The sequence below is a fragment of the Acanthopagrus latus genome, chromosome 8 (assembly GCF_904848185.1).
Source record: "Acanthopagrus latus isolate v.2019 chromosome 8, fAcaLat1.1, whole genome shotgun sequence".
Taxonomy (NCBI): Eukaryota; Metazoa; Chordata; class Actinopteri; order Spariformes; family Sparidae; genus Acanthopagrus; species Acanthopagrus latus.
This window is the reverse complement of record NC_051046.1, coordinates 22,700,455-22,723,185: the sequence shown is the minus strand read 5'-3', so window position 1 is coordinate 22,723,185 and position 22,731 is coordinate 22,700,455. Positions and strand designations below refer to the sequence as shown.

Genomic DNA, 22,731 nt, shown 5'->3' with positions numbered 1-22,731 from the left:
TCCATGGTTTTCAGAAACAGAAAATGCCAACATTTTGTTCTGGTCACTAGGCTGTTACAAAAAAAATTGCATGCTGCATGGCACTAGGTGAGAAATGGATGAAACAAGTGCTGAACAGTCAACTGAAAGGGAACACTGCACATGATTGGTTTAGGAAATATTAACTCAAGAGTACTTGTAATGATGTCGGCATCTTATGCAAATGGTTGTACAGTGAGTTTGTTGGAAATGGCTCTGTGCTCTCCAATCATCTGAGCGGTGATTAATATTCAGATCGGAGAACTAATTCTGCTCATAAGAAATGCATGAATATTAATTGGTTAAATATTATTAGTTAAATCAGATCCATCAAAAGCTTAAACATCAGCAGACTGAAAGAAGAGCCTCTGATTATTTCAGGCAATCACTTTCTTGTAGAATCAAGATGTGTCAACGTCTGGTCAGAATGATGTAATATTAATCTTGACAGTTCATATCTGCTTGCCAAAACCTGCTCCCTATAGCCCTCTGAAGCTGCAATTAAAAACATCGTGTTATTAATTGATGAATACCCTCTCAGTGAGCAGCTTGCATTGAATTAAACATCATTCCAGGAGTGGTGTGTATGATGCCTGTTAGGCCTAAAAGCAGGTGTACTGCAATTTGCATCTGAAATGTACATTTTTTGGGGGCTGAGAAGACACAAGAGTATAGGAAGTACACAGGAGTGATCTCCTTTGGGGTTGTGAGAAGGAAAGAGAAACTGAGAGAGACAGAGAGCAGACACAGATGAGACACCAAGAGAGAGAAAGAGAGATAGTGCATCAAATGATTGCCAATTGCACCATGATTGCAGATGGGGGCTTGGCACTACTGTCCCTGTGCCCCTGATGCCCTGTGATTGCAGCCTCTACAGGCAGCCTCTCAGGGATGGTGATGATGCCAGTTTATGAGCCAGTGGACCAAGATGCCAGCTGACAGCCAGCAGCAGATGTCTTGACAGAAAGGTGAGACATTACTCTGAATGTCATACAACATGAAAACTGATACTGTAAGTATAATCAAATGAAATATCTTTAAGCATCAATAAAGTACTTTAATGAGTCCGCCTGACAGCACGCTCTTTGGCGGGAGTGGATGTTGTGCCTTGTTGTACTTGTCAGCATGCTTCTGATTTCATGACAAGAAAATGTGATAATAACAAATACAAACAAAGGATCAAATGACTGTGTCTGTGAAAGGTGTCGAACCCACAGTGAATTAACGCTAATTATTACTCAACACTTCCCCTCAGCCTTAAACAGCATTAGACAACATCAGTGTCTTTCAGTCTCATTCTTTTGGTGTTCTTGTTGTGAGTCACTCTTACTGTCCATCTTGCAAATCCCAGAGCTATAATTCAATTCCCCTAATGGTGCGTGTTTCAACCAAAACATCAGGGTGAAAAGGTTTTTGTTTGTTTTTTTGTTTTTTTTGTATTTATTTTTCTAAATTCAGTGTTACATTGCTTAATCAAATGTAAGGCTCACATTTACTCTTCTACCATTCCTCACCAATACTTTTCCCTGTTTGGCCATAACTGCAGTAACTACAGTTTTGGTCAAAACTGAGTTATGACCAAAGTTAAACTCTTCAATGTCTTTTTTATCTTATGACACAAAGTTCAGTTTTGAAAGATATTAGTGACCTTTAATCTGCATTTACTACAAAATCCAACCAAAACAAAGACATACCATGTATGTGTCAATGCAAGCAATGGAAACTTTGCAAGTGTTTCTGGCATTAATCTATACGAGTTTCAACACGCTGAATTGTTATCTTTTTTTTCAAGTACATGTATTTCTAAAGAAATACCCAGGTGCCTGGCAAAAAGATTTCCCATTTTGTGAGCTCAAAATATCCCTGCCTGAGAGTTACTTAGTTATCTACACTAACTCTGAGCATAGTCAAAAATTAAAGCTTAGCCGGAAACACAGCTTATTTCAAGAGCAAAACATATAAAACTGCATAAGCGTGCATAATTTTAATGGTTAGGGCTTCAAAATCCATTAAAATGGTATCTTCACAGATTTTGAATCTCACTGGCTATATGATTTGTCAATCATCCAGAGGCTGGTGTGTAGAAGAGCGTGGGTTACTCCACACAATCACTCCTTGGGTGTTGTTGGCTCTAGGGTGAACATATAAACTCTTATCTGCTTGAATGAGCTGTGAATCAAACAGTTTCTATCTCAGGCTCTCCGGTGTAGAGGGATAATGTTTTCTGCTGTGAAACAAGTCTTTTTCATAGCTCAAAGCATCAAAAAGCATCCAGGAGTCTTTGCAGTCTTTGCCATTCTGTCATCATTTAATAACAGAATACTGTGTTTTGGAAGAAATACGTGATGAAAATGAATCTAGTGGACATTTGGGAATTAGAGAATACAGCTTATATTAGCGTTTGATGCACTACTGAAACACCGACACATTTCAGTGGTGAGTTGGCAAAATTTTGCACATGCTAGTTTGTAATCTTTTTTGCTGATTGTAACTTGCTGATGAGATTTGTAAATGGTTTGCATGACTAGAATCACAAAAATGGAAATTTCCAATGTACACACAATGAAATACAGATATAATGTAAGAAGAAATCAAATTAGATTTAGATTTTAGTTGATGTAATTACTGCACTTTGCCACTGCACTACTCATAGATCTTCAGGAAACAGAGACAGAGGGCAGCATCTATATTTTTAGGGTGATCGGTCAAAGAATTGGTCATTAACTTTAAGACATACAAATTACTTAAAGGATTCATAATTAATAACAGCATAACCCGGTTCGACCTATGAAGCATTTGGCTGGACACTCAGTTTTGAACCATATTTCTCAGTTTCATAGTAAGTCTAGTCACTGGGGTTAGCCTTTGTAGGGAAGCGTAGATGATAAATGTTAGATGTCAAAAATTCACAAAAAAATACACATGCATACACAGCCAGCATTTAGAGTAATTGTTTGTTTTCTATTCATAGATTCCCATGGCCTTTTCTGATGCGATCTGCCATGAAAGGATTTGCTGCCACCTCAGCTTCATGTTACACTCGCTCTTTTTTCCTCTCCTCGACTATTTACTCTCCGCTGTCTGCAACATCATTCCCTCCCCCTTACAACCCAGTCCTCCTAACTACCGTCTACCAGCAGCCTCAAGACACATGCTGACCCAGATAAAGTTCATGATAAGTTCACCAGGGACAGCTTATACACAAGGGTCAGATACACAAACATACAATGTTGTATGTAGAGACACCTGACTTCGAACTCACATGCCAGCGCACACACACAAATGCACACACATGAATACCCATAAAAGTAATGGCCTTTTCCTGTAATTATAGTCATTTGTCAAAAGCACACCTTGATTAATGGTCAAATTAAAAATACACCGGAAAAGAAGCTGCAGGTCCTGGTGACTCCAGCTACAGGAGGTGATTAATTACACCCGCCATTACAGGCGTGAGAGTAGCATGATCAGGATATGCACCCTTCAATGCAGACAGAGGAAAGGGAGGACATCAATCCATGCATCCACAGACTTTACATGACAGAGTCTCTGTAGTGGGTCGGGACTTGGGGTTGGCATTGAGTGGGGTTTTGGTGGGTTGAGGTGAATGCAGGTGGTGCAGGTTATATTGCCAAAATTAGTAAGTAGGGCAGCAGTGTGCTGGACACAGCTGTTCTTAACTCACATAAAGGTAGACTGTTTGCTTTGTCTCCATGAAGAGAGTCTCTTTCATCTATGTTTTACTTACTTATGCAAATGCCAACGATAAATGCGCATTTGGCCTGGGCCTGAAAAACAGGGATATATTCCTGAGCAACATGATAACAGATGAGTATATATTCTTAATGGTAAATATAATGCTGTTTGTCCAAAGTAACAGTGGTGAAAAAATTAAGTACTAAAAGACTATGACAAGTGTTAAAGGGATGTGCAGGTTGCTCAGCATAATGAAGCAACTGTCTGCAAAGCCAATGTACACTCTGAATGAAGTGTAACCGGCGATGTAAGCAACCTTTAAAGCAGCAAATGAATCACCAAACTAATTTTTCAAAAGCTGAATGGTGGACAATTTGATGAAAAATATGCATAAACAAGTGTGTGTGTGTGTGTGTGTTTGGGGGGGGGCAAAGAGCAGAAAAGACAGCAAACTTTATCACCTAAACCGAGAAAGCAGAGAAGAATTGGAGAGAAGCACAGCACAGACGAGAGAGCTGTTCCATTTGTCCAATTTATCTAAAACTACTTGGCTATATCAGAATTCAAGTACTTTTAAATTGCCTCGATGATAAAGTCGGAGGGAGCGCAAGCAAGAGACAAGAGTTATGCCATCAAGGAGCTCAATGCAGTTAATATGCCCCGGGCTTTGTGCCAGCCATAAGAGATCTGAGTCCACAAGCTGCTGCCCAACATGAAGTGGAAGTCTTAATGATAGCAATGGCAAGCCTGAAGAGGACCTTCTCCTTCAGGTATATTTTTTATAAGTCAAATCCTAAGGAATGCTTAATTAAAGAATGTAAGTGATGTTATAGAAAATGCTTAAAGGCAAGCATGTTTTTAGAAGTAATCATGTTTGGTGGTGGGATTGTAGAAAAGCCTCCCAGAGCCATGGTCTTGCTCTGCAGGATACAGATAAGGTGGCTCTCTCATTTCTTCTGCACATTTTACTGGCTGTCAGCATGGTATGCCCAGTAGGGTCCCAGTACACCATAAAATCAAAAACTGCATTTCCATATTAGGTTTGCATAAATTAGCAATACATATTGTCTTCTTATGATGGCCTCTTTCAAAATGCGGCATGTAAGTAATAATGGTACTACATATTATCAGTAACAGAACACAGTCATGGATTACTAATATCATGAGGTCCCATTATTTCTGACAGTCTGCCAGGTTGGTGACTGAAAACCGCATCAACTTTACTGCCACCTCTGAGAAGGCAGCAGCAAGGCAAGAAAGAAGCTGCTCGCAAAACTGAGGTGAGCTATAACACCATCTCAAAATCAATACACCTCTCATTGCTGTATTTCTCCGTGTCGTGGCTGAACCTGCTGAGAGAAAGAGAGGATAAAAGTAACTTTTAGAAGTGAGAACCCTTATAAATCCTTTAGTAAATGCCATTCACTGCCCATCCTGCCTAATGTATATAAACCCTGTGGAGAATATATGATGCTTAGTATCAAAAAGTATAAAGGTGACAGCCCGCATTCGGCCATGATAAAAGGTGAGATATCTAAGAACTGGTCAGCAGTTGAATTCATACTCCACACTCCAAACAAATTGGGGGCAGCCTGTCACCAGCAAGTTGAAGTGACTAGATTATCTCAACAAGTCCCACACAGTCTCTCCAAGAGGTCTTTATCAGCTATCACTACTGCTTTTATTAGAATCACTTCTTGTCATTCCCTCAATATGGCCTGAGGATAGGACACTGGACATTTCAAAACTTTTATTTCTTCCAATTATGATCTTTTCTTTTTTCAGTGTTTTAAACTGAAAGTCTTACATTTACCCCCTTGAAGACATGGTTAATTCAGAAAAAGTTTCTTTTCTGTGCATCAAAAGAATTTTCTCATGGCAGTGCATAAGGATCAATCTAGTTACACGCAGTTATTTGATAAATTGGAGTCATTTTCTTCATTTTGTTCATTATTCAGTAGAAATAGCACTCCTCACTTGCAATTTCAAGCCTTTCATATTTTGAAATTAATTTGTACAGAATAGTTTTCAGTAGCGACCGTTAGCAGCTTGCCGCTACAACAACAAGCTGACAGCTACAGAGACTGAGGAGAGCTAGCATCGAGGATCTCAGCAGCTCTCCAGTTGCTTATCTTGACGTCCGCGGATGAAGTCATGAACTGCAGTGTCTATCCTAGCCATAATACCAGAGCACTAGTGTTTACCCTCACCATGCCTCGCAGTCGCACCATGCCTGTTTAGAAGCGCAACACTGAAAAGGGTCAGGTGTGAAACAGTGTCGCATGGCGCAGCGTAATGTTCCAAACGTTGCTTAATAAAATACACCAGTATGGCGGTATATTAAAAATTCATATCATAACGAAAATATACAAAATATACACCGGTATTCGGTGTAAACTGGTATACTGCCCAGCACTACAGTACATCCAGATATTTCACTGGAAGTGCTTTTAAATGACAAACAGTTTCAGTGTGTGCATGAGAGCAGTTTCATTGATTGAGTTGACAGCATTCACAGGACAACATCAATTTATCTTATCTATCATGGTTAGAGATGGAGCACTTTTTCGATGAAGGCATGTATTTTACACATGCTGCCTGCCGATGAAATCATGTCTGAGCATGGATCTAAACATCTAAACATCTACTTTTTGAAATAATGAGTCCTCTGAGGCCATAAACGCCATTGTTGACCTTTTATTTTTCCATACACATTTTTATTCTCATAGGCATCAATTTAAAATGTGGGAAGTGACAAGCTGGTAAACAACTCTAGAAGACTACGGAGCAAAACCAACTGAGAGAAAATGTGCAATAGTAGTGATGCAGTGACAAACAGAACAGGAGTAGAACCAAGAAATGGAAGAGACGGAAGCATGCTGTATGTGTGTGTGTCTGTTTCATGGATATGGCTATTAGCCGAGATAGATGTCCTTGAACCCGGGTCTGCGCCAACAGGTATCTCTTGCTAACAGACCGCCCCTCTACTGGTAATTACACAGAGAGGTCTACAGCAGGTGGCACAGGGCTGAGCAGAATTTACATAAATCTGCATGTGTCACTGGGCCTGGCTGCAGCCTCTGGCACTCTGTATGAACCACACTCACACTCAGCAGACAATTTGTTCAACTCGAGAAAGTGTCAGTGCTTTCCCTGAAATCCATACATAAATGGTGAGGGTACTGAATTATTTGTGCCAACAGATTTCCCTTTCACTTTTCTTTGAAAGCACACACAAGCAGCTTCACAATGAGAGCATTTTTGAAACAAAAGCTTACTTTTATTTTGAAATAGGCTATTAACATGAAATGCAGTGTTCGGTGACTTAGGCACTGCTGTTGTCATGAAAAATTGGTTTATAGAGCGTAAAGGTGGCCATTTTCTGCATTTGTTGACAGCAGTTCTGCAGAGCTGCAGATGACAGACTGCACATCTACAACTCCTCAGTGAGGTAACTATCTCCTTTTTACTCATCACATTATAAGGCTTCCTATTAGAAATGGCTGTTAATCTGAAATACTGCCAAACTGGTGCTTCTGCTGTTCGCAGAAGATATCATCCACCATCATCTTGTTGGTCAACTGTCTGTACTGTCTGTGGTCATGTGATCAGTGAAATGTCTCTCATGTTACTGTGTGCTGCAACTCTGCTGTTGGCACTGCAGAGTAGATGAATTTGTAATTTTGAAATATTGATTAAAAAAGCAAACCTGCTGTGGGGGTAGGGGCAAGTAACGTAATCAACGTATGCCTGATCACCAGCACACCGACTGTCATACCAAGTCCACCTGACATGTACATATACTGATATTTCACTTTGATCACTGTTTGACACCCGTTTTGAAGATGACAGTCCAAATCGTGTGCCCTATTTTCGGCCTTTGTAGTTTTCTTTCATATGCTCTTTTTCATCATGGTCTTATTGTTTTGAGCATGCTGTTCAGCTTACCTCCTGAGCCACTGTATTTGTGCAAGTGCTTTGAATCTCTACGAGACACCTACAGTGATCACTACCAAGGCATTTCTTCTGTGCAGCTATAACTCAACACAATACACAGCATGCATGCAAGCCTGCGTCTGTGAGTGTCTCATCCTTTGCTTTGTAAATATCCCCTATAAGCACACACATGCATATTTATGTTTGCAGTCTACAATGTGTGTGTGTGTGTGTGTGTGTGTGTGTGTGTGTCTGTGGGTAAGTGCACATGTGTGAGCACTGGCATGCCGATGCTTCTTTACATAACTTGTGAGAAGTGGGACCCCCCACAGTGAGAGGTGTTTCTGCTGACAGGAGCATATTCAAGGTAATAGAAGCAGTCTGTCGTCCCAGAGCAGAGCACTAAAGCAGAACTGAGTTCTGTCTCCTACTACACGCACCACTGAACCTCCAGATGACAAAATGCCTCACTGGCTGACCGAATCAAACACAATAAAGCCCAAAAAGCAGAAAAAGAAGATTGAAGGAGAAAATGCTCAGATTTGTCATATTTTGTCGTCTAGGTAGGAAAGCACATAGTTTCAGTTAGGAAAGCTGTCAGTCAGTTGAGTGCCACTTACAATAAAGGGTTTGTATAAGAACCCCTCTACAAGATCCAGTCATAGAAGAGGAAAATGTGGTACTCCTGTGTATTTAGATACAACACATTATGTGCATGTCATTGAAGCAGGTAATGAAATCTGCCAAAGTAGCCTCGTAATGTAGAGAGCGACACAGTGGGATGATGAAATAAATAAATTAGTGGCTGAATAATGAGAGGGGGTGGAAAACAATAAATGACAGTCTGCATGCACAAACTATAAATTATTCCCATTTTAATTTACATATTTCCCTTGCATTTCATCACACTATACAAATAAACCAGCAAGTCCATGCAAAAGCAAATTAATTATTGATTGAATACATTTGTGAATAATTCCTCAGGTTTTAAGTCAAAACTAGCATTAGCTGGGTGCACCTTGTCGATCTCTGAAGAGACATGCCGGCAGCCATAACTCAAAACTCCAGAGAAGCAGACTGCTAGCCAGCAGACATTACTGCAGATGTCTGTGGAGACAGAGTGGGGCTATGCAGGTAGGCATTGCCAGAGGGCCCCAGAGGAGCAGACTGGACCGATAAGTTGTGGCAGCAATATGGAGTTGAGAATTGCGAGTCTGTAGGAAATCTCGCTGGCCACTGCAGTAACAAAAGGGTGATGAGGGCACCTCCCGACTGGCTCAGAGATGGAACTCAGTCTCCATGAGAACAACCACTCCACAGTGAACCCAGTAACCTTCCTCTCAACTCTCTCTCAAAGCTTTCATGTTTTGATTATAAATGTACAGAGGTCACATTTCTGCATTTAAGGGAAATACGACTCAGAGTTCTCCAAAAGGCTAAGTCGACTGAAGCGTTGTAACCGGCGCACTGGGACTGAAAAGCTCCAGCAACACAGTTGCGAGGCACAGACACATGCATGTGATCACAATGCATGAGCACAGTTAACGGTGCAGCCCAAAGCTGTGTTCAGGAGGGAGGAACAAAAGAAGAAAAAAGAAAACAGGCTTTTGTAAATATCTTGCAATCAAGGAGAATAATTCATTTGCAGACACAAATTATGTTGCTGTTGTTGTTTTGGTTCTATCTTTTGATTGTCACAGGAATCAGATGAATTCTAATGAATGTGAAGAACAAAACCACCTACATATACACGCGCATCTTGCTTACGTCACTTTCGGGTAATTATACAGACTTCCTTCCTTCCTTCCTTCCTCACTTCTTAGGGCCTTAACATAAACTTTACAATAATAAGAACTACTTGCCTAACCCTAACTTAACCACTGACCCTCAAATCAGCATTTTTCGAATTGGGCTAGGTAACAGGCTTTGTCCCCAATTGCACCAGTCGTTCCCAATTAACTGGTCTTCAGTCCCCAAAAACTAAGCACACACGCACACACGCACGCACATGCACACGCACACGCACACGCACACACACACACACACACACACACACACACACCTTGACCTGGAGGGAGCCTGGCTTTGCTCTGCTCAGCTGTCCTGGATATGCTGCTATTCAAAGCCACAGGAGCCTTATAGGCAGACTGAGGCTTTCACTCCTTCATGCAAACTTGACAGTGTTGAGTAACAGGATTTAAGAAAGAAAGGGGAAACAGCAGAGCCAACTTCAAAGCAAAGCAGAAAAGGTTTGTTTTTTAATATTAATATCAAATATTAAGTTTATTCTGTCCATTTGTACTGACCTTGTATAAGCGCCTGGCCTTTCTGGAAAGGTCCACTGTATGCCACCTGGTAGTGTTTGACCTGGAAGCCAGGTACACAGCCCTCATGGCCTCCATCCTCTTGGCAACCCACACGGGCAACCTGCAACACGCAGAACAAAAGGACAGGTCAGGATAATAAACATACACATGGTTTCTGTGGAGATAAACCTGACAGGCACAGGAAGCAGGGTAGAATATTTTAATTAAATAAATATGTTTCCCCTTTACAGACCTAATCCTTGTTAATCCTGAATAAACAACATAAGGTTGGAGCAGATACATAAATATGCAGTGACAAAGAAAATCAATATTTTAAGTGGCAAATAGTTTCTCCACTTTTACAAGAGAACACCACCATTAAACATTGCTCTTTTACAACACTTTCAGATTCACGTTAAAAATGCTTTTTCTTCTTTCATAACAAACGGCATATTTGAGCTAGAGATGTTTGTGGAGTTCGGTGTGTGATGCTAGCAGCTAATGTAGCCTCAAGCAGCTAGCGTCAAGCAAAGATAAGAAGTGGATTAAATAATTAATCAATTAATTAGAAACTTCTCTCTCCAGTACCAACTGATACTGCCTCAAGTGACGTCACACAAAGGAAATTTATCAGATTTTGAACTTCCTATCTTGGAGCGATAAAATCTTTATACAACCTTACACAGCATTTTAAAACATATGCAGTAGTACTGACCAAGACCTGTACGCTGACTTTGAAATTTCCCTTTAAATCAAGTATCTAAGTCAGCGTTTTCAAACTAAATTTGGTGGTAGTACGTGATACTTGTACCCAACAGAGTAATTTTTTCAGTTCAAAAAACTATCCATACAAAAACTGTAAAGTTAGTTTCAGAAGTTTGACTGTGTGCTCATATAAAATATTTTCTTTATTATTTGCTCCAATAAATGAATAAGGATATACCTACTTCAACCACTCTATCTCCTCTTCTTTTTTACTTGGTTCTGGAATAAACAATTAGACACTTCTATTTAAAACATACAAAGAAAGACATGTTTCAGAGTCAAAGGTAAGACTGAGACTTCGGTGATTCAAGGTACATCAGGCTTACCTGACATTAAATGAACTCGCTGTAATCTAGGTTTGATATGTATTCAATCAGTTCTCGTTTTTCTTTCCTCCTAACAGTGTCAGGGTAGGTCAAAATGTAATATGGTTGTGTTTTTTTTGAAGAATTCAAATTAAAACAGTTCTGTAACTCACCAAAATTGCCTTTCTTGACTTTTCATTGACCCAGTTTCTTTACATATCACATTTATTCAATGAAAGTTTAAAATTGTGCATTTCAAAAAGGAAGAAAAAAGAAAGAAAAAAGAAAAACACGCTTCTTTTAAAGGGTAGGTGTTCCCATAAAAACAGACTTGTAACATGGAAACCACGCATACTCTTAGTAGGAACAGATTCGCTGCTGAGCAGAATAACATTTTTTTGCGAGATGTATCTGTGTGACGCATTCATATATAGATACATGCCTCATGCTGTTATTTCAAATTGTTCTATTTTCATTTATGATTTCCCATTTTTATTTTCATCAGTTCACCATTTACAAATGCAGCTCAGTTACTTTTTTTGAAACCTCTAGTCACATCACAAGTTCAGGAGAATTATTACTTTATTATATAACTTTATCACACACATTATCAACGTGCAGGCTCACTAATGGTCAACCTGGAAAAGAGAGTGGATGACTAGTTGCACCGCAATAAATACTGGGACAGAACCCATGTTTAAAAAAGAAAAACACACACACACAACAAGACATGCAGTATATACAACTTGTTTAATATTGGCCATGAGAGCACATGATGGTGAAGTTAGTATGACCAGCACCGACAGCCACAATCTCACCATGCTGAGATGAGTGGCTTGCCTTACCACAAGCCTTATCCTTTTGATTGCCAGCTGATACTGGCTTTAGTAACATAAGTGAGCATTCCCCATAGTGAGAAGCCTCAGTCAAAATATCAATCCAGAGTGGTCAAGAAACAAGCAACCTCATTCTCTTTAACCAAATGATTTTCTGGAAACACCCCTGTCCCTACAGTATGCAGGTCAGCTCAACTTTATGTGCTAAGAATCTACTGGTGAAACACTGTCAGGAGGTAAAGAGTCCCACTGATCAATAATAGATCAACAAACTTTGTAAAAAGAACATTTGTTCCACATATGACTGAAATCATTCTGGATTAGGCCACAATGGACTGGGAGATGATAGATTAGGGGACTAACTGAGCAAAGCCATATTCCTGCCACCATAATGCCCTCTTGTCTAGTACTCTGTCTCAAAATGATCTAAAGATTGTTTAAAACGTCATTGCATGGAATTGTTTGTAAATTTGAGAAAACATGAAAATTAATTTTGCTTTTGCAAACAGTCAATGACGACCTGGTACACTGCTTCATTATCCTGCCACAGTAGGTGCTGTAATTAGATACACCATACAGTTAGGGATACGTGATATGCATCTGCTAAAGTGAGCCATCTGTCAGCAGTGTCAACCACCTGCTCATCTTCATATCTCTTGACCCCTCCTGTAGGAACTTCCCCAGAGATATCAACAGTGCTTTGACAAGGTGACTAATAATTGGATGCTGTCTGTCACAGAGTTATGATAGTAAAATGCTCACATCTCCCCCTAATCCTATTGATACAAGTGAAGTGGTGTTGAGGCATTCTTCACTGAAAAAATGACAGTTAGATGGCACTAAGTATCACTTCCATCCAGAGAAGAGGAAATAACATTTCAGGGATATTACCAAGATCAATATTGGACTCATCTATTACACACGGTAGTGAGTGATTCTCAACTTGAAGCAGTGTGAAAATTACTTTGCGTCCTCTTTTTCAATGGGCTCTTTCAGTGTGAGATAAAGGAAGCTACATTTAAAGGAAACTGCTAAGGCTCATTTATGTCACTTGTCTACCATTACATGGTAAGTGTAATTGTGTCATTATCACTCATATATTCAAAAAAAGTTAGCAAGTAAATAACAATGAGTTATGGCTTCTCCACTTCATTTTGTTAGGAAATAATGGAAAATATTTTCAGAGCTAATGAGAAACATCAGACAATGTGAAATATTTCATTGAGTTTGGAATGACAGTTATATGAGAGACCAAGCAAGTTACAAGACTTTCACACCACAGCATCGACACTGTCTATTGAGATCTGTCTGTGTGATGAACAAGCCTTGGCAGACGATCAGCGATAGAGGTCATTACATGTAATGTCCCAGCAAAGTAATCACTGCACCCATGGGACTTAGTGCTTTTCCCGCAGGTGTCAAAATGGTAATTCAATTCTATCACAAGGCTCGCTGACAAGGTGGGATACAATGCTTGTTGGACCATAAACTCAATCAAGCTGACTAAAGGCCCAGAGGCCTGTCGACATAGACAGAGTTCATGGGACACACACGCAAATACATAAAGAGACATTACCATATGCCCACACACAAAATAGATACCTGAAAACACACCACACACATGCCTCAGCGGGACTTAACAACATGAACACCCATTTTAATGGCCATTAAGGGGGAAATATTCCAATCTAGCCCCAGTTACTCACAGTAGGACAGCAAAAGCATTAAGGCAACCAAATGCTAATGGCAATGTTGTTAGCAAAGAGGACCATTATTGTGGGCAATATTCTCCATCAGGAAGCCATTTAAGAAAGTACTGGAAATGTGAAGGTTATATCATTCAAAGCTAGCAGAATGAATTGAAGCATTTTATCAATAATGTCCATCTTTACGTACTCTGAGATTATATTTTAATTAATTCTTCTAGTGTGAAAGGGCTTTTTCAAAGGATGGAGAGACACATTGTGTGGAGAAGGAGATCCTAATCAGGCTTTCTTAAAGTGCATTTTTCTGTGCACATGTCTGGACCATATGCATCACACATGAAAGGATCTGATTCATATATGTGTATGTGCTTGTCAGCTATTTTATGCATGGTGGGATTAAAGTTATCATCACACAGGGATTAGCATCTGAAGAATACAAACATCCACATCCATTTCCAACTAAACAAAATATGGGCATATGGGTATGACTGTAAAGATTATCTGTGATGAACATGTGAATAAATGTACTGTTTTGGATTAGTCAGGAGCACGATGATGACAACGGTGCCATCATACTGAACGTTACACTGGCTCTAACTTCATGATCGTACAGTCTATGGTAAAACAGAAGGGAGCAGGTAAAAGGTCTAGATATGTTCAGAACTTCAAACAAGCCCTTCCTTTTCAATGTCACATTGTTTTCAGAATGTCTTTTGATACAATGTTAAAGCTCAATGTTAAAAATGTTAAAGGCACTGAAATTTTAAACATGGCACTGGAATACAGTTTACGAGATCTATATATCACTTTTTTTAAAACATGTTGATCCAAACAAATTAATTTGTATGTAGAGATTATTACAAAGAATTATAACATATTTACATATTTACACACACACTGCCAGATGTAACTGTTGCTTAATTTACTGAACCAACTGCCAAAGTCACTGCCAACCAACTCTTATGATTGGTTGGTACAATGAGAAATTAAATACATTGTAGTCAACATATCTTACATGACACTTGATTCAAAGGCTGCTTAGTATAATTAGAACATTTGAAATCACATTTGGAAAAAACTCTGAAACTCCTGCTCATGCAAACAACATTAGACTAAATGACTTAAAAAAAAACATTGGTCCCACTACATATCCACTTTAAGGCCTACTTACAACCCTAAAATACATTCTATCATCATACGCATATACAAAAAATGTTAAAAATGTAAAAACATAAAAAGATTGTTTGTGTTCGAAAACTGTAACTTTTAATGCTTTACTGTCCTTCTGGCTATATAGTAGAAAGCTTTAACTAGACAGCACTACATAGATTTAATCATGACAAAAGTCTTGACAAGCAAACATTTCTTAACTTTTGATGGGGTTAACCATGTGAGTGGAGACCACAAATCATGTCTTCCTAAACTTTAAAATATCTTTTCTCCTGAGGGGAGTCAATAATTGATTTCTGTGTTTCAGCTTCAGTATCTTGCCTGTTTGATGTGAAGGCATCATTGTTTCTGCGGTGATAGGCTCAGTGTGACTTTGCCAGAGCAGAGCGTTACAAAGAGGGATTACTCTGGTCCAGGCTGGGGGAAACAAGGAGCCTTGGTTGCACAAAACAATTTCTATCCAGCAGGAACAATTATCATGCTCAAGCAATCCTGGAAAATTGCGTATTGTGTACCAGCTTAATGAGATGATCAAGACTGAGCCAAAGAGATAAATAAATCTGTAAGCATTTAGCAGCATGCCTGGACAATCTGAGAGGCAGAGCAGTAGGGCAAACTTCAAATAGACCGGTGAACCAGAACTGTCAGAGAGCAGGAACACTTGAATCCGGACCATTTTGATCTAGAACTGACATAAATAAGCCTACAGAAGTCTGTCTGTCATCTTACTTCCATCTTAATGTATTAATAGTGACTTTGATGTCCTTGCTATAATACAAGCATAACTCTGCCTCATAAATTAAAAAAGCAACACATAAATAACTGTCACAGTCATTTTCCAAAATAAATCATGTTGAACCAAGCAGCTGGATGTTTCAACCATTTATCCACCTAATTAGCTATGCTCTATTTGTCCATTAGCCCACTAGCCTATATTTGCCAACTGCAAAACAGACAGAACATACGCTTAAATGACAAAAACCCTTACATCATTGGAGATTTAGCCATGTATTTGAGAACTTTTATCCATTACTATAAGCTAACTGTTTTAACGTCTGTTCATTTCATAGTTTCCACACCTTCTCAGTCTTGCACTTTGAATTACAGCTTACTCGAAATGTCAATGTATTTTTCATATTATTTAATTGTAAACTCTGTTTTATCAAATGAGTTGAGTTGATCCACATTTTATCAACACACTGCCTGACAACTGCTCCCACAAGTGCCCCTGGATGGGAATTACTGACTAGATCCCTATAGCAGGAAATATTCCATTCAAATATAGAGGGGAAAGGAAAGAAAGACGTGAGAAATGGAAGGAGACCTGAAGGAGGGAGAAAAAGATGTCGGTTTGGACTGGATTCATATAGATCGCTTAGCATGGGGGCCACATAAATACAGCTATCTATTGACAATCACTTGGGGAGCAGGTCTTTAGGTTTATGTTAGCTCTCTATGTGCAGCCAAGGAATGCTCAATCAGGAGAAAAGATCCATACACCTTTACTTCCAGCATTTAGATCGTGTCACCCCATTGTAAGGTCCATTCCCAGCACCAGAGTTAAAAGTTAAACAAAGAAACTTAAAAAAGAGCCTTGAGTTATAAGAGAAAATTGCCAAAAATTAAGACCTGGTGCGAAAAGAAAAGCATCTGGAATTATTTCGGCTACAAGAAGGATGATATTGACCAAACGCGTGTTCTGTGTCGACAGTGCCTTGCATCTGTTGCCATAACGAGAGGTAACACAACTAATTAGACTGACCATTTATGTCGGTACCACACAGCTCAGTACCACAAAAACAGGAAAGATCAGTGCAGGTTAATCGTCCACAAGATAGCAGCAGTGCAGCACAACATAAAGCGCTTTTCAGGTCATCTGATGGAAAGTCCTGTATTTTCTCATATTGCAATATATATCGCAGGGTTAAAAAAAATTGCAACGTCAATTTTTTCCAATATCATGCAGCCCTATCTTCAATGTAGTAAAAGGTCAATGAAGTAAGAGCAACCTGTACAGAAATGTGTAGACAGCAGTATCAATTAAAATGAGAGCAGCTGATGACTAGAGGACATGTTTGAGTGCCTTCAGGTCGCTGTTGTTGTATGATGTACATCAACTCTTACTCATGTGAGAGGAGCAATAATGGGTCAGCTCATCCCTTGAGAGTTTGACATCTGACTCAGTTCAAGTGTGAAGGAGCGGTCAGGTGATTAAGGCAATGACTTGGCAGAGCGCACAGTAAATGTCACCTCTGGTGGAAATCAATACCGCCTCAAGAATCCACCACAAACCTGATAGATGGAGAAGGAGAGAGGGCCACTGTGCCTGATATTTGCTGAAGTGGGCGAGAGGCTGTGGTGGCTGTTAGAAGTGATGGGTGAGTATATGGGCACGGAGGATGTGGATGTGTGAATAAACTTGATCAGACAGTGGGAGAATGAAGAAAGTTGCATTAAGAAAGGCAGAGCTGTCAGAGTCTATGTCTTTCATGCATTCTAATGTCTTTATTATTTAGATTTATTTCAGGGAGTTTTTTTACTGAGCTGTGCAAAGCAAAGAGATGCCTCAAGACTTTCACCCAAACACTGGACAGTCCATTTATTTGAATTCATTTTGTGAATACAGACAGTTTGTGTCTGTTTAGCTTGCAGCCGTGTCTCCTTTGCATTTACCAATAAAACGTTATTATGAAAAGAAAATTGTGAGGTACAGTTGAGGAAATGTCAATTTGCAACAAATTGTTTACAACCACTGTGACCTTGATATCCACTTTGGTGATTCCAGGTGATGTAAATCAACTCTGCTGTACTGGTATATGCTGCACTCTTGTGTGTCTCTCTGTGCATGTCTTTCAATATGGTGTTTTGGGTGTGTACGTGGCTGTGTGTGTGTGTGTTTGTGCATTTGCATGTATTAGTGCATCTGCTTACGCATCTACATGTAAGGATTTGCCAATGCTCCAGCATGCATTTTAGTGTGCATCTGTGTCTCTGCATGGATGCTAGATGGTTTGCCAACAACCCACCCAGTCAGCCAGACAGCCTACCAGTAGTCTGACATTTCACCCAGCCACCGTCTCTCCTTCTCTACTCCACATTTCCCTTTTCCCCTTAATCTCGTGTTGCCTCTGTCTCCATCAAGGTAAATGTCACTGCACACACCTTGGTACAGGTCTGGCTGACCAATCCAGGCCTGGCTCCATACGCAGCCCGAGATGTAGCCAGAAAACCAGAGGGGAGAGAGAGAGGGGGAGAGAGAATCAATCAGGCTGGGCCTTAGACACCTGCAGCTGGCAGGTTAGCCAGGCATGGAGCACCTGAGTCATGAAACCATCTGGTTCCCGGCCTGGGTTGCCGAACCCTGGCCACACCTGCTGGGCCTGTAAAACAACACTGGAGCAGTAAACACACAGCCACGCCATTGAGGAGGACCAACCAGGCAATAAGGGAGGGGAGAGAAAAGGCACCTTTGCTGCTGGTGGGTGGTTGTTGTCACGGTGTGAATGCAACACTGACAGAGTAATAAAGAGGAAGCAAAGGGAACAAGGAAAAGGCAGAGGCAGAGAAACTTTGAGATAAACACAAAGACAATAAAAGAATACTGTGCTCTAAGAACTGTGAAAAACTGTATTCAGTGCTAAGCCATTGTTGGACTTGGGTCATTGTAAGTCCAGTAAGCCAAAGCACATGCAAAAGGATGTCTAGTGAAAAACTCAAGTTTTTACCGAACATTGCATGACATCTACTCGACAACCCACTTTTCTCACTCAAAGCAAAGCAATGAACAGAAGATATATTTATTCTTTTATTCCATTGAGGACAGGAAGAGAGAAATTAGCTACTGTCTCAAGTCAGCTTGAAGAACAAGCTCTCCTCACAGCCCTGTGCTGCCACTCATTTGAGTTGTGTGTTTTATAATGTGACATTTTTTCATTTCATTTATTTTGATTTGATACTGTTTGTTCAACACATCCTCATACCTAAATGACTCATCAACAGCTACAGCTGTAAACTACTGCATCAACACCATCATCCTACCTATCCTCACCTACTTTGCTATCCTAATAATTTCTACAGCCACTACTGGCTGGCAACTTTACAAAAAAGATGAATTTGGGGTGTATTAAGCTGCTTTCACAGTCAACCTATATGGCTGTTTTCTGATGAGGACAGGCCGGTTTTCTACTAGTTGGTTGAATAGAAAAACAGAGAAATATATCTTAACTGGTACAATAAAATACATTCTATGTATATTTTCTGGATAAGCTATTAGGGTGCTCTGTTGTCATTTCCATTCCTCTATTCCTCATTTAAGTACACCTTTAAGCACTTGTGCATAAATAACTGCATAGTGTGCTCAGGAGGTGCTTATATAATGAACATTTTAGGTTTGTCAACAGAAAAAGTGCTGTTGACATGTACATTTCATCAATAGTTCTAGGACTTAAACAGAAACTGATGTAGAACAAGATGTTCAACAATGAGTTCACCAACAGTTGGGTTGCAAAAAAATAAATGAGTGAAATCAAGCATTTATTTACCAAACTTTCCATTCATAGATCCCTGTCTTACGGTTGAGCTGAGCACACACGCACTTCCCTGGCACATCAAAAACTCTGCTGCCATTTCAAGAGCAGAGGACCACAGTGAATTGGCCTGGTGTCTTATTCAAAGCATCTGATGAGCTTCCTGGCACTGGCTATCACATAATCAGGACACCACTATAAAACCAATTTGACTTTGAAACTTTGAGTTACATTTTATACAAGCAGCCTGGTTGCCATTGCCATGCAGTCCCACATCCTTTAAAAGGGGGGAAGTAGAGCTGTGTGGTAAGAGAGCTGGCGTAACCCTGACAGTATCATGTCCTCACCGTCAGTCTGCTCAAATCCCTTTTCTAGTTGGCACGCTTGTCAATACCTCCACCTCACACACCTCTCACTTCACCGCACTGGAACGAGAAGAGAGGTGTGAAGTGAGGGATTGAAAAACAACACAAGCGTCAGCTGCAGGCACCAGCTGCTATCCAGCAGAATTCATTTGAATGCACTTTATTTCGTGCCTGTTGGGATTTAGCACGTCAATCTGAGCACGTTCAGCTTCATCTCGATGGCATGTTCATTCACCTTGAAAGGTGTGTTTTGTCTAATTGCTTCAGTAAGTAAACTTGAAAAAGAGCACTTTTAAGAAAATGCTTTTTTAGAATATACCACTTTCTCCTGTCTTTGTTTGAGTTTGTTGTGTCTAAACAACAGCCACAGCAAAGATTTGCCAGTGAATATGCTGCCCATAGCAGTGACAGATGGAAACTCAATGCGATGCACAGCCTGCTGAAGCTAAAATGGCGCCACATTGACAGAGGGGTTACACCTTTTCAGTAAGGGCAAAATCAAGAATGATGATACCATCACACTTTGCTCTCAAAGACTGCAAATTGCAATACAATTCAAGTCTGATTGTCTCTAATCTGGAGTTTGCTCCTCAACACAAGCCCATCAGAGGCAGGCATCAGTCAATGGTAAAGAAGAAGAGATAAAGAATGGGAAAGTGTTTGGAGGTAGATTCACGAAGCCTGCATTATCAATCAGCCCATGTCTAAAGCTATTGTTGGGCTGCTGGTGGGTTGCACACACCAATTGGAAGGGGTGGTCGTTAGAAGTAAAGGATTGAGGTCTGTGTTTGTTTCTCCCTGTGGTTTATCTGTCGTTATCAGCTTACCTTTCTCCTTTCAAGCTGACCTCCATTCATCAAAAGTAACAGGTTGCTGCTGATACTCTCTTCAAGCACTCCTTCCACCTTGAGCTGACCTGCCCCCAAAGCTCCACTGTTTCTCCTTACTTCTAAAGCTAAGCAAGGTTCCATCGTGTATCCCTTTCTTAATATCCTTCCATACTCTTTGTGCTAAAACAGTTTTAGATACTTTCTACTCCTTTCTGATTCCTCGTTTACTTGCTGATATTCTTCATCTTCCTTCCATAACTAAACTCTGATAGAATTCATTTACGTCACTTGTGTTTATAATTCATTTAGACAGCTTAATAATCATGCATATCTTGAGCCCAGGGAAGTTAATCAGCACCTCAATTAAAACTTGTCTTGATTACAAGCCATTGGAAGACACTGAGACAATCAGCACACCATCCACCTTTGAACTATGTTTGAAAGACAATGGGCCTCAGGGAAAAACATTTCTCTATTCTTATCCAACACTTCTCACACTTCTTTCTGTGCGGCTATACAGATGTCATGTTCACCTGTGTGGGAGCTGAAGCACCTCAATAGTGTTAACTTGACTTGTGTATGTTCGCTTGAGCAGGAAAAAACTTCCACAGGACTCCGATGTAAAAGGATAAAACTAAATGTATTTATTTCAAGGTTTTGCACTGTCTTATTACAGGAGTGATCAAAATTAGGCTCTCGAGTCAGCAAAAAGTACTTTGGTGAGAAACCTGTGTGGCTCGGTCCTCAATTGAGCCTCAGCCGCACTTAACACCTCTGTGTGCTCAAGAGACCTACTCTCTTAAAGTGACAGTGACATAAGCTGACCCTCTACACATTCAACTCATTATTCAATTAAATTAATCATTTAATTCCATTCACGTGATCTTTTAAACAAAATACCATCTTGGACTTATTTATTCAACAAACTTATGAAACACAATTTGGCTCCATTAACCTTGTTTACCAAGTCTTTTCAGCTCATGAATTTTATCCATACCATTGGAGAAATTTGACAAAGGTTCCCAAAATATCTGTACATGCATCTTTGAATGGATGGTCGTGCATGAGCGGCCCAGTTGGGAAAATGTTGTCAGTTAATGTTTCAACAAAGCAGTGATACAAGCATTCTGTTTGTGCAGAACAAAACAAGTACTTCAAAGGTTCAATTTGTGAGACAGTTTAATGCTGAGTGTCATTCCCAACCAAATATTAATCATCCCAAAGTGTCAATGTTTGGTAAGTTGGGAATTCTTAAAAACTCGACTTTTAAGCCAAAACACGATCTGTTTCAAAAAAGGTGATTTTTTTTTTGCCTAAAGCTAAACAGATCATAGGCACAATGTTATCCCAACATGAAAAAGAAAGAGCAAGAGCAAATGGCAAATTTCAACACATCTGTGGTTTGCTTGTATTCATTTTGTCCATTGGGTTATGCATGACACCCAAAGTCACTTAAAAAGTGGAGGATGTCAACATCACAAGCACCTAAGTTATTTTTGTTCTTTCCCACCAATGTTGAACACAATGATAACTGAGGGGTACTTTGAAATCACCAGCATCAATGAGAGCTTCCTGAGTAAGTGATTAATTAGTCCCCAGACTGACACTGCAAATGGCATTGCACCTTTACAAATGAATAATTCTCATTTTATCCTCATATTTATTTGTTTGATTCAACTGGCCTCCCACTCGCTCCCTCTTTTATTTCAATATTTTACATTTTATCTCTTTATTTACCTCCTGTGCCCCCCGTGCTTCACCACTGTCTGTAACTCTCTTTGTTCCAGAGTTCACATTCATCTCACACATTGGGAAAGTTGACTGGATTTTTAAACTTGAAGATTTCAGTGACATATCTCCCAGAGTACCTCATTTTTGTCAATATTTGCAGCATTATCTGACCAAAATACATCATCTCAAGCTTGAGGCTCTGCTAGAAGTAACACACTTGGCCATGTCGTGTTTAGGACAAACTGAGCATATGGACAGACGGTTAAGAGATGTTTTTTGCTGTGGGGGAGTTTGAGAAGTTTCTCTCAAGGCTTGTATTCTGTGTTTTCTGACAATTGTATCCATCGTAACTGACTGCCTGTCCAAACTGACCACAGCTGCTGAAGAAGCAAACCAAAACTTTTCACATGCCCAGTGGGTGAATTTAGATTTTGAACCAACTTTAAGCAAAACTCTAACTTTGCATTATCTGGTTTACATCTGTTACAAGATATGAAATCATTAAAACTGAGTCAATATTCGCTCCTCTATTCTCTGCAAC

At 39.9% G+C, this 22,731-nt stretch overlaps 1 protein-coding gene across 2 annotated transcripts in view; it reads right to left on the bottom strand.

Annotated features, from left to right (window-relative positions):
- Window positions 1-22,731, bottom strand: part of cdh13 (cadherin 13, H-cadherin (heart)) — a 393,409-nt gene that overhangs the window by 285,290 nt on the left and 85,388 nt on the right. For both annotated transcript variants that reach the window (XM_037107511.1, XM_037107512.1), the window contains exon 2: window positions 9,957-10,077. In XM_037107511.1, the coding sequence (XP_036963406.1) occupies window positions 9,957-10,077 (121 nt within the window). The remainder of the gene's footprint in view (window positions 1-9,956; window positions 10,078-22,731) is intronic.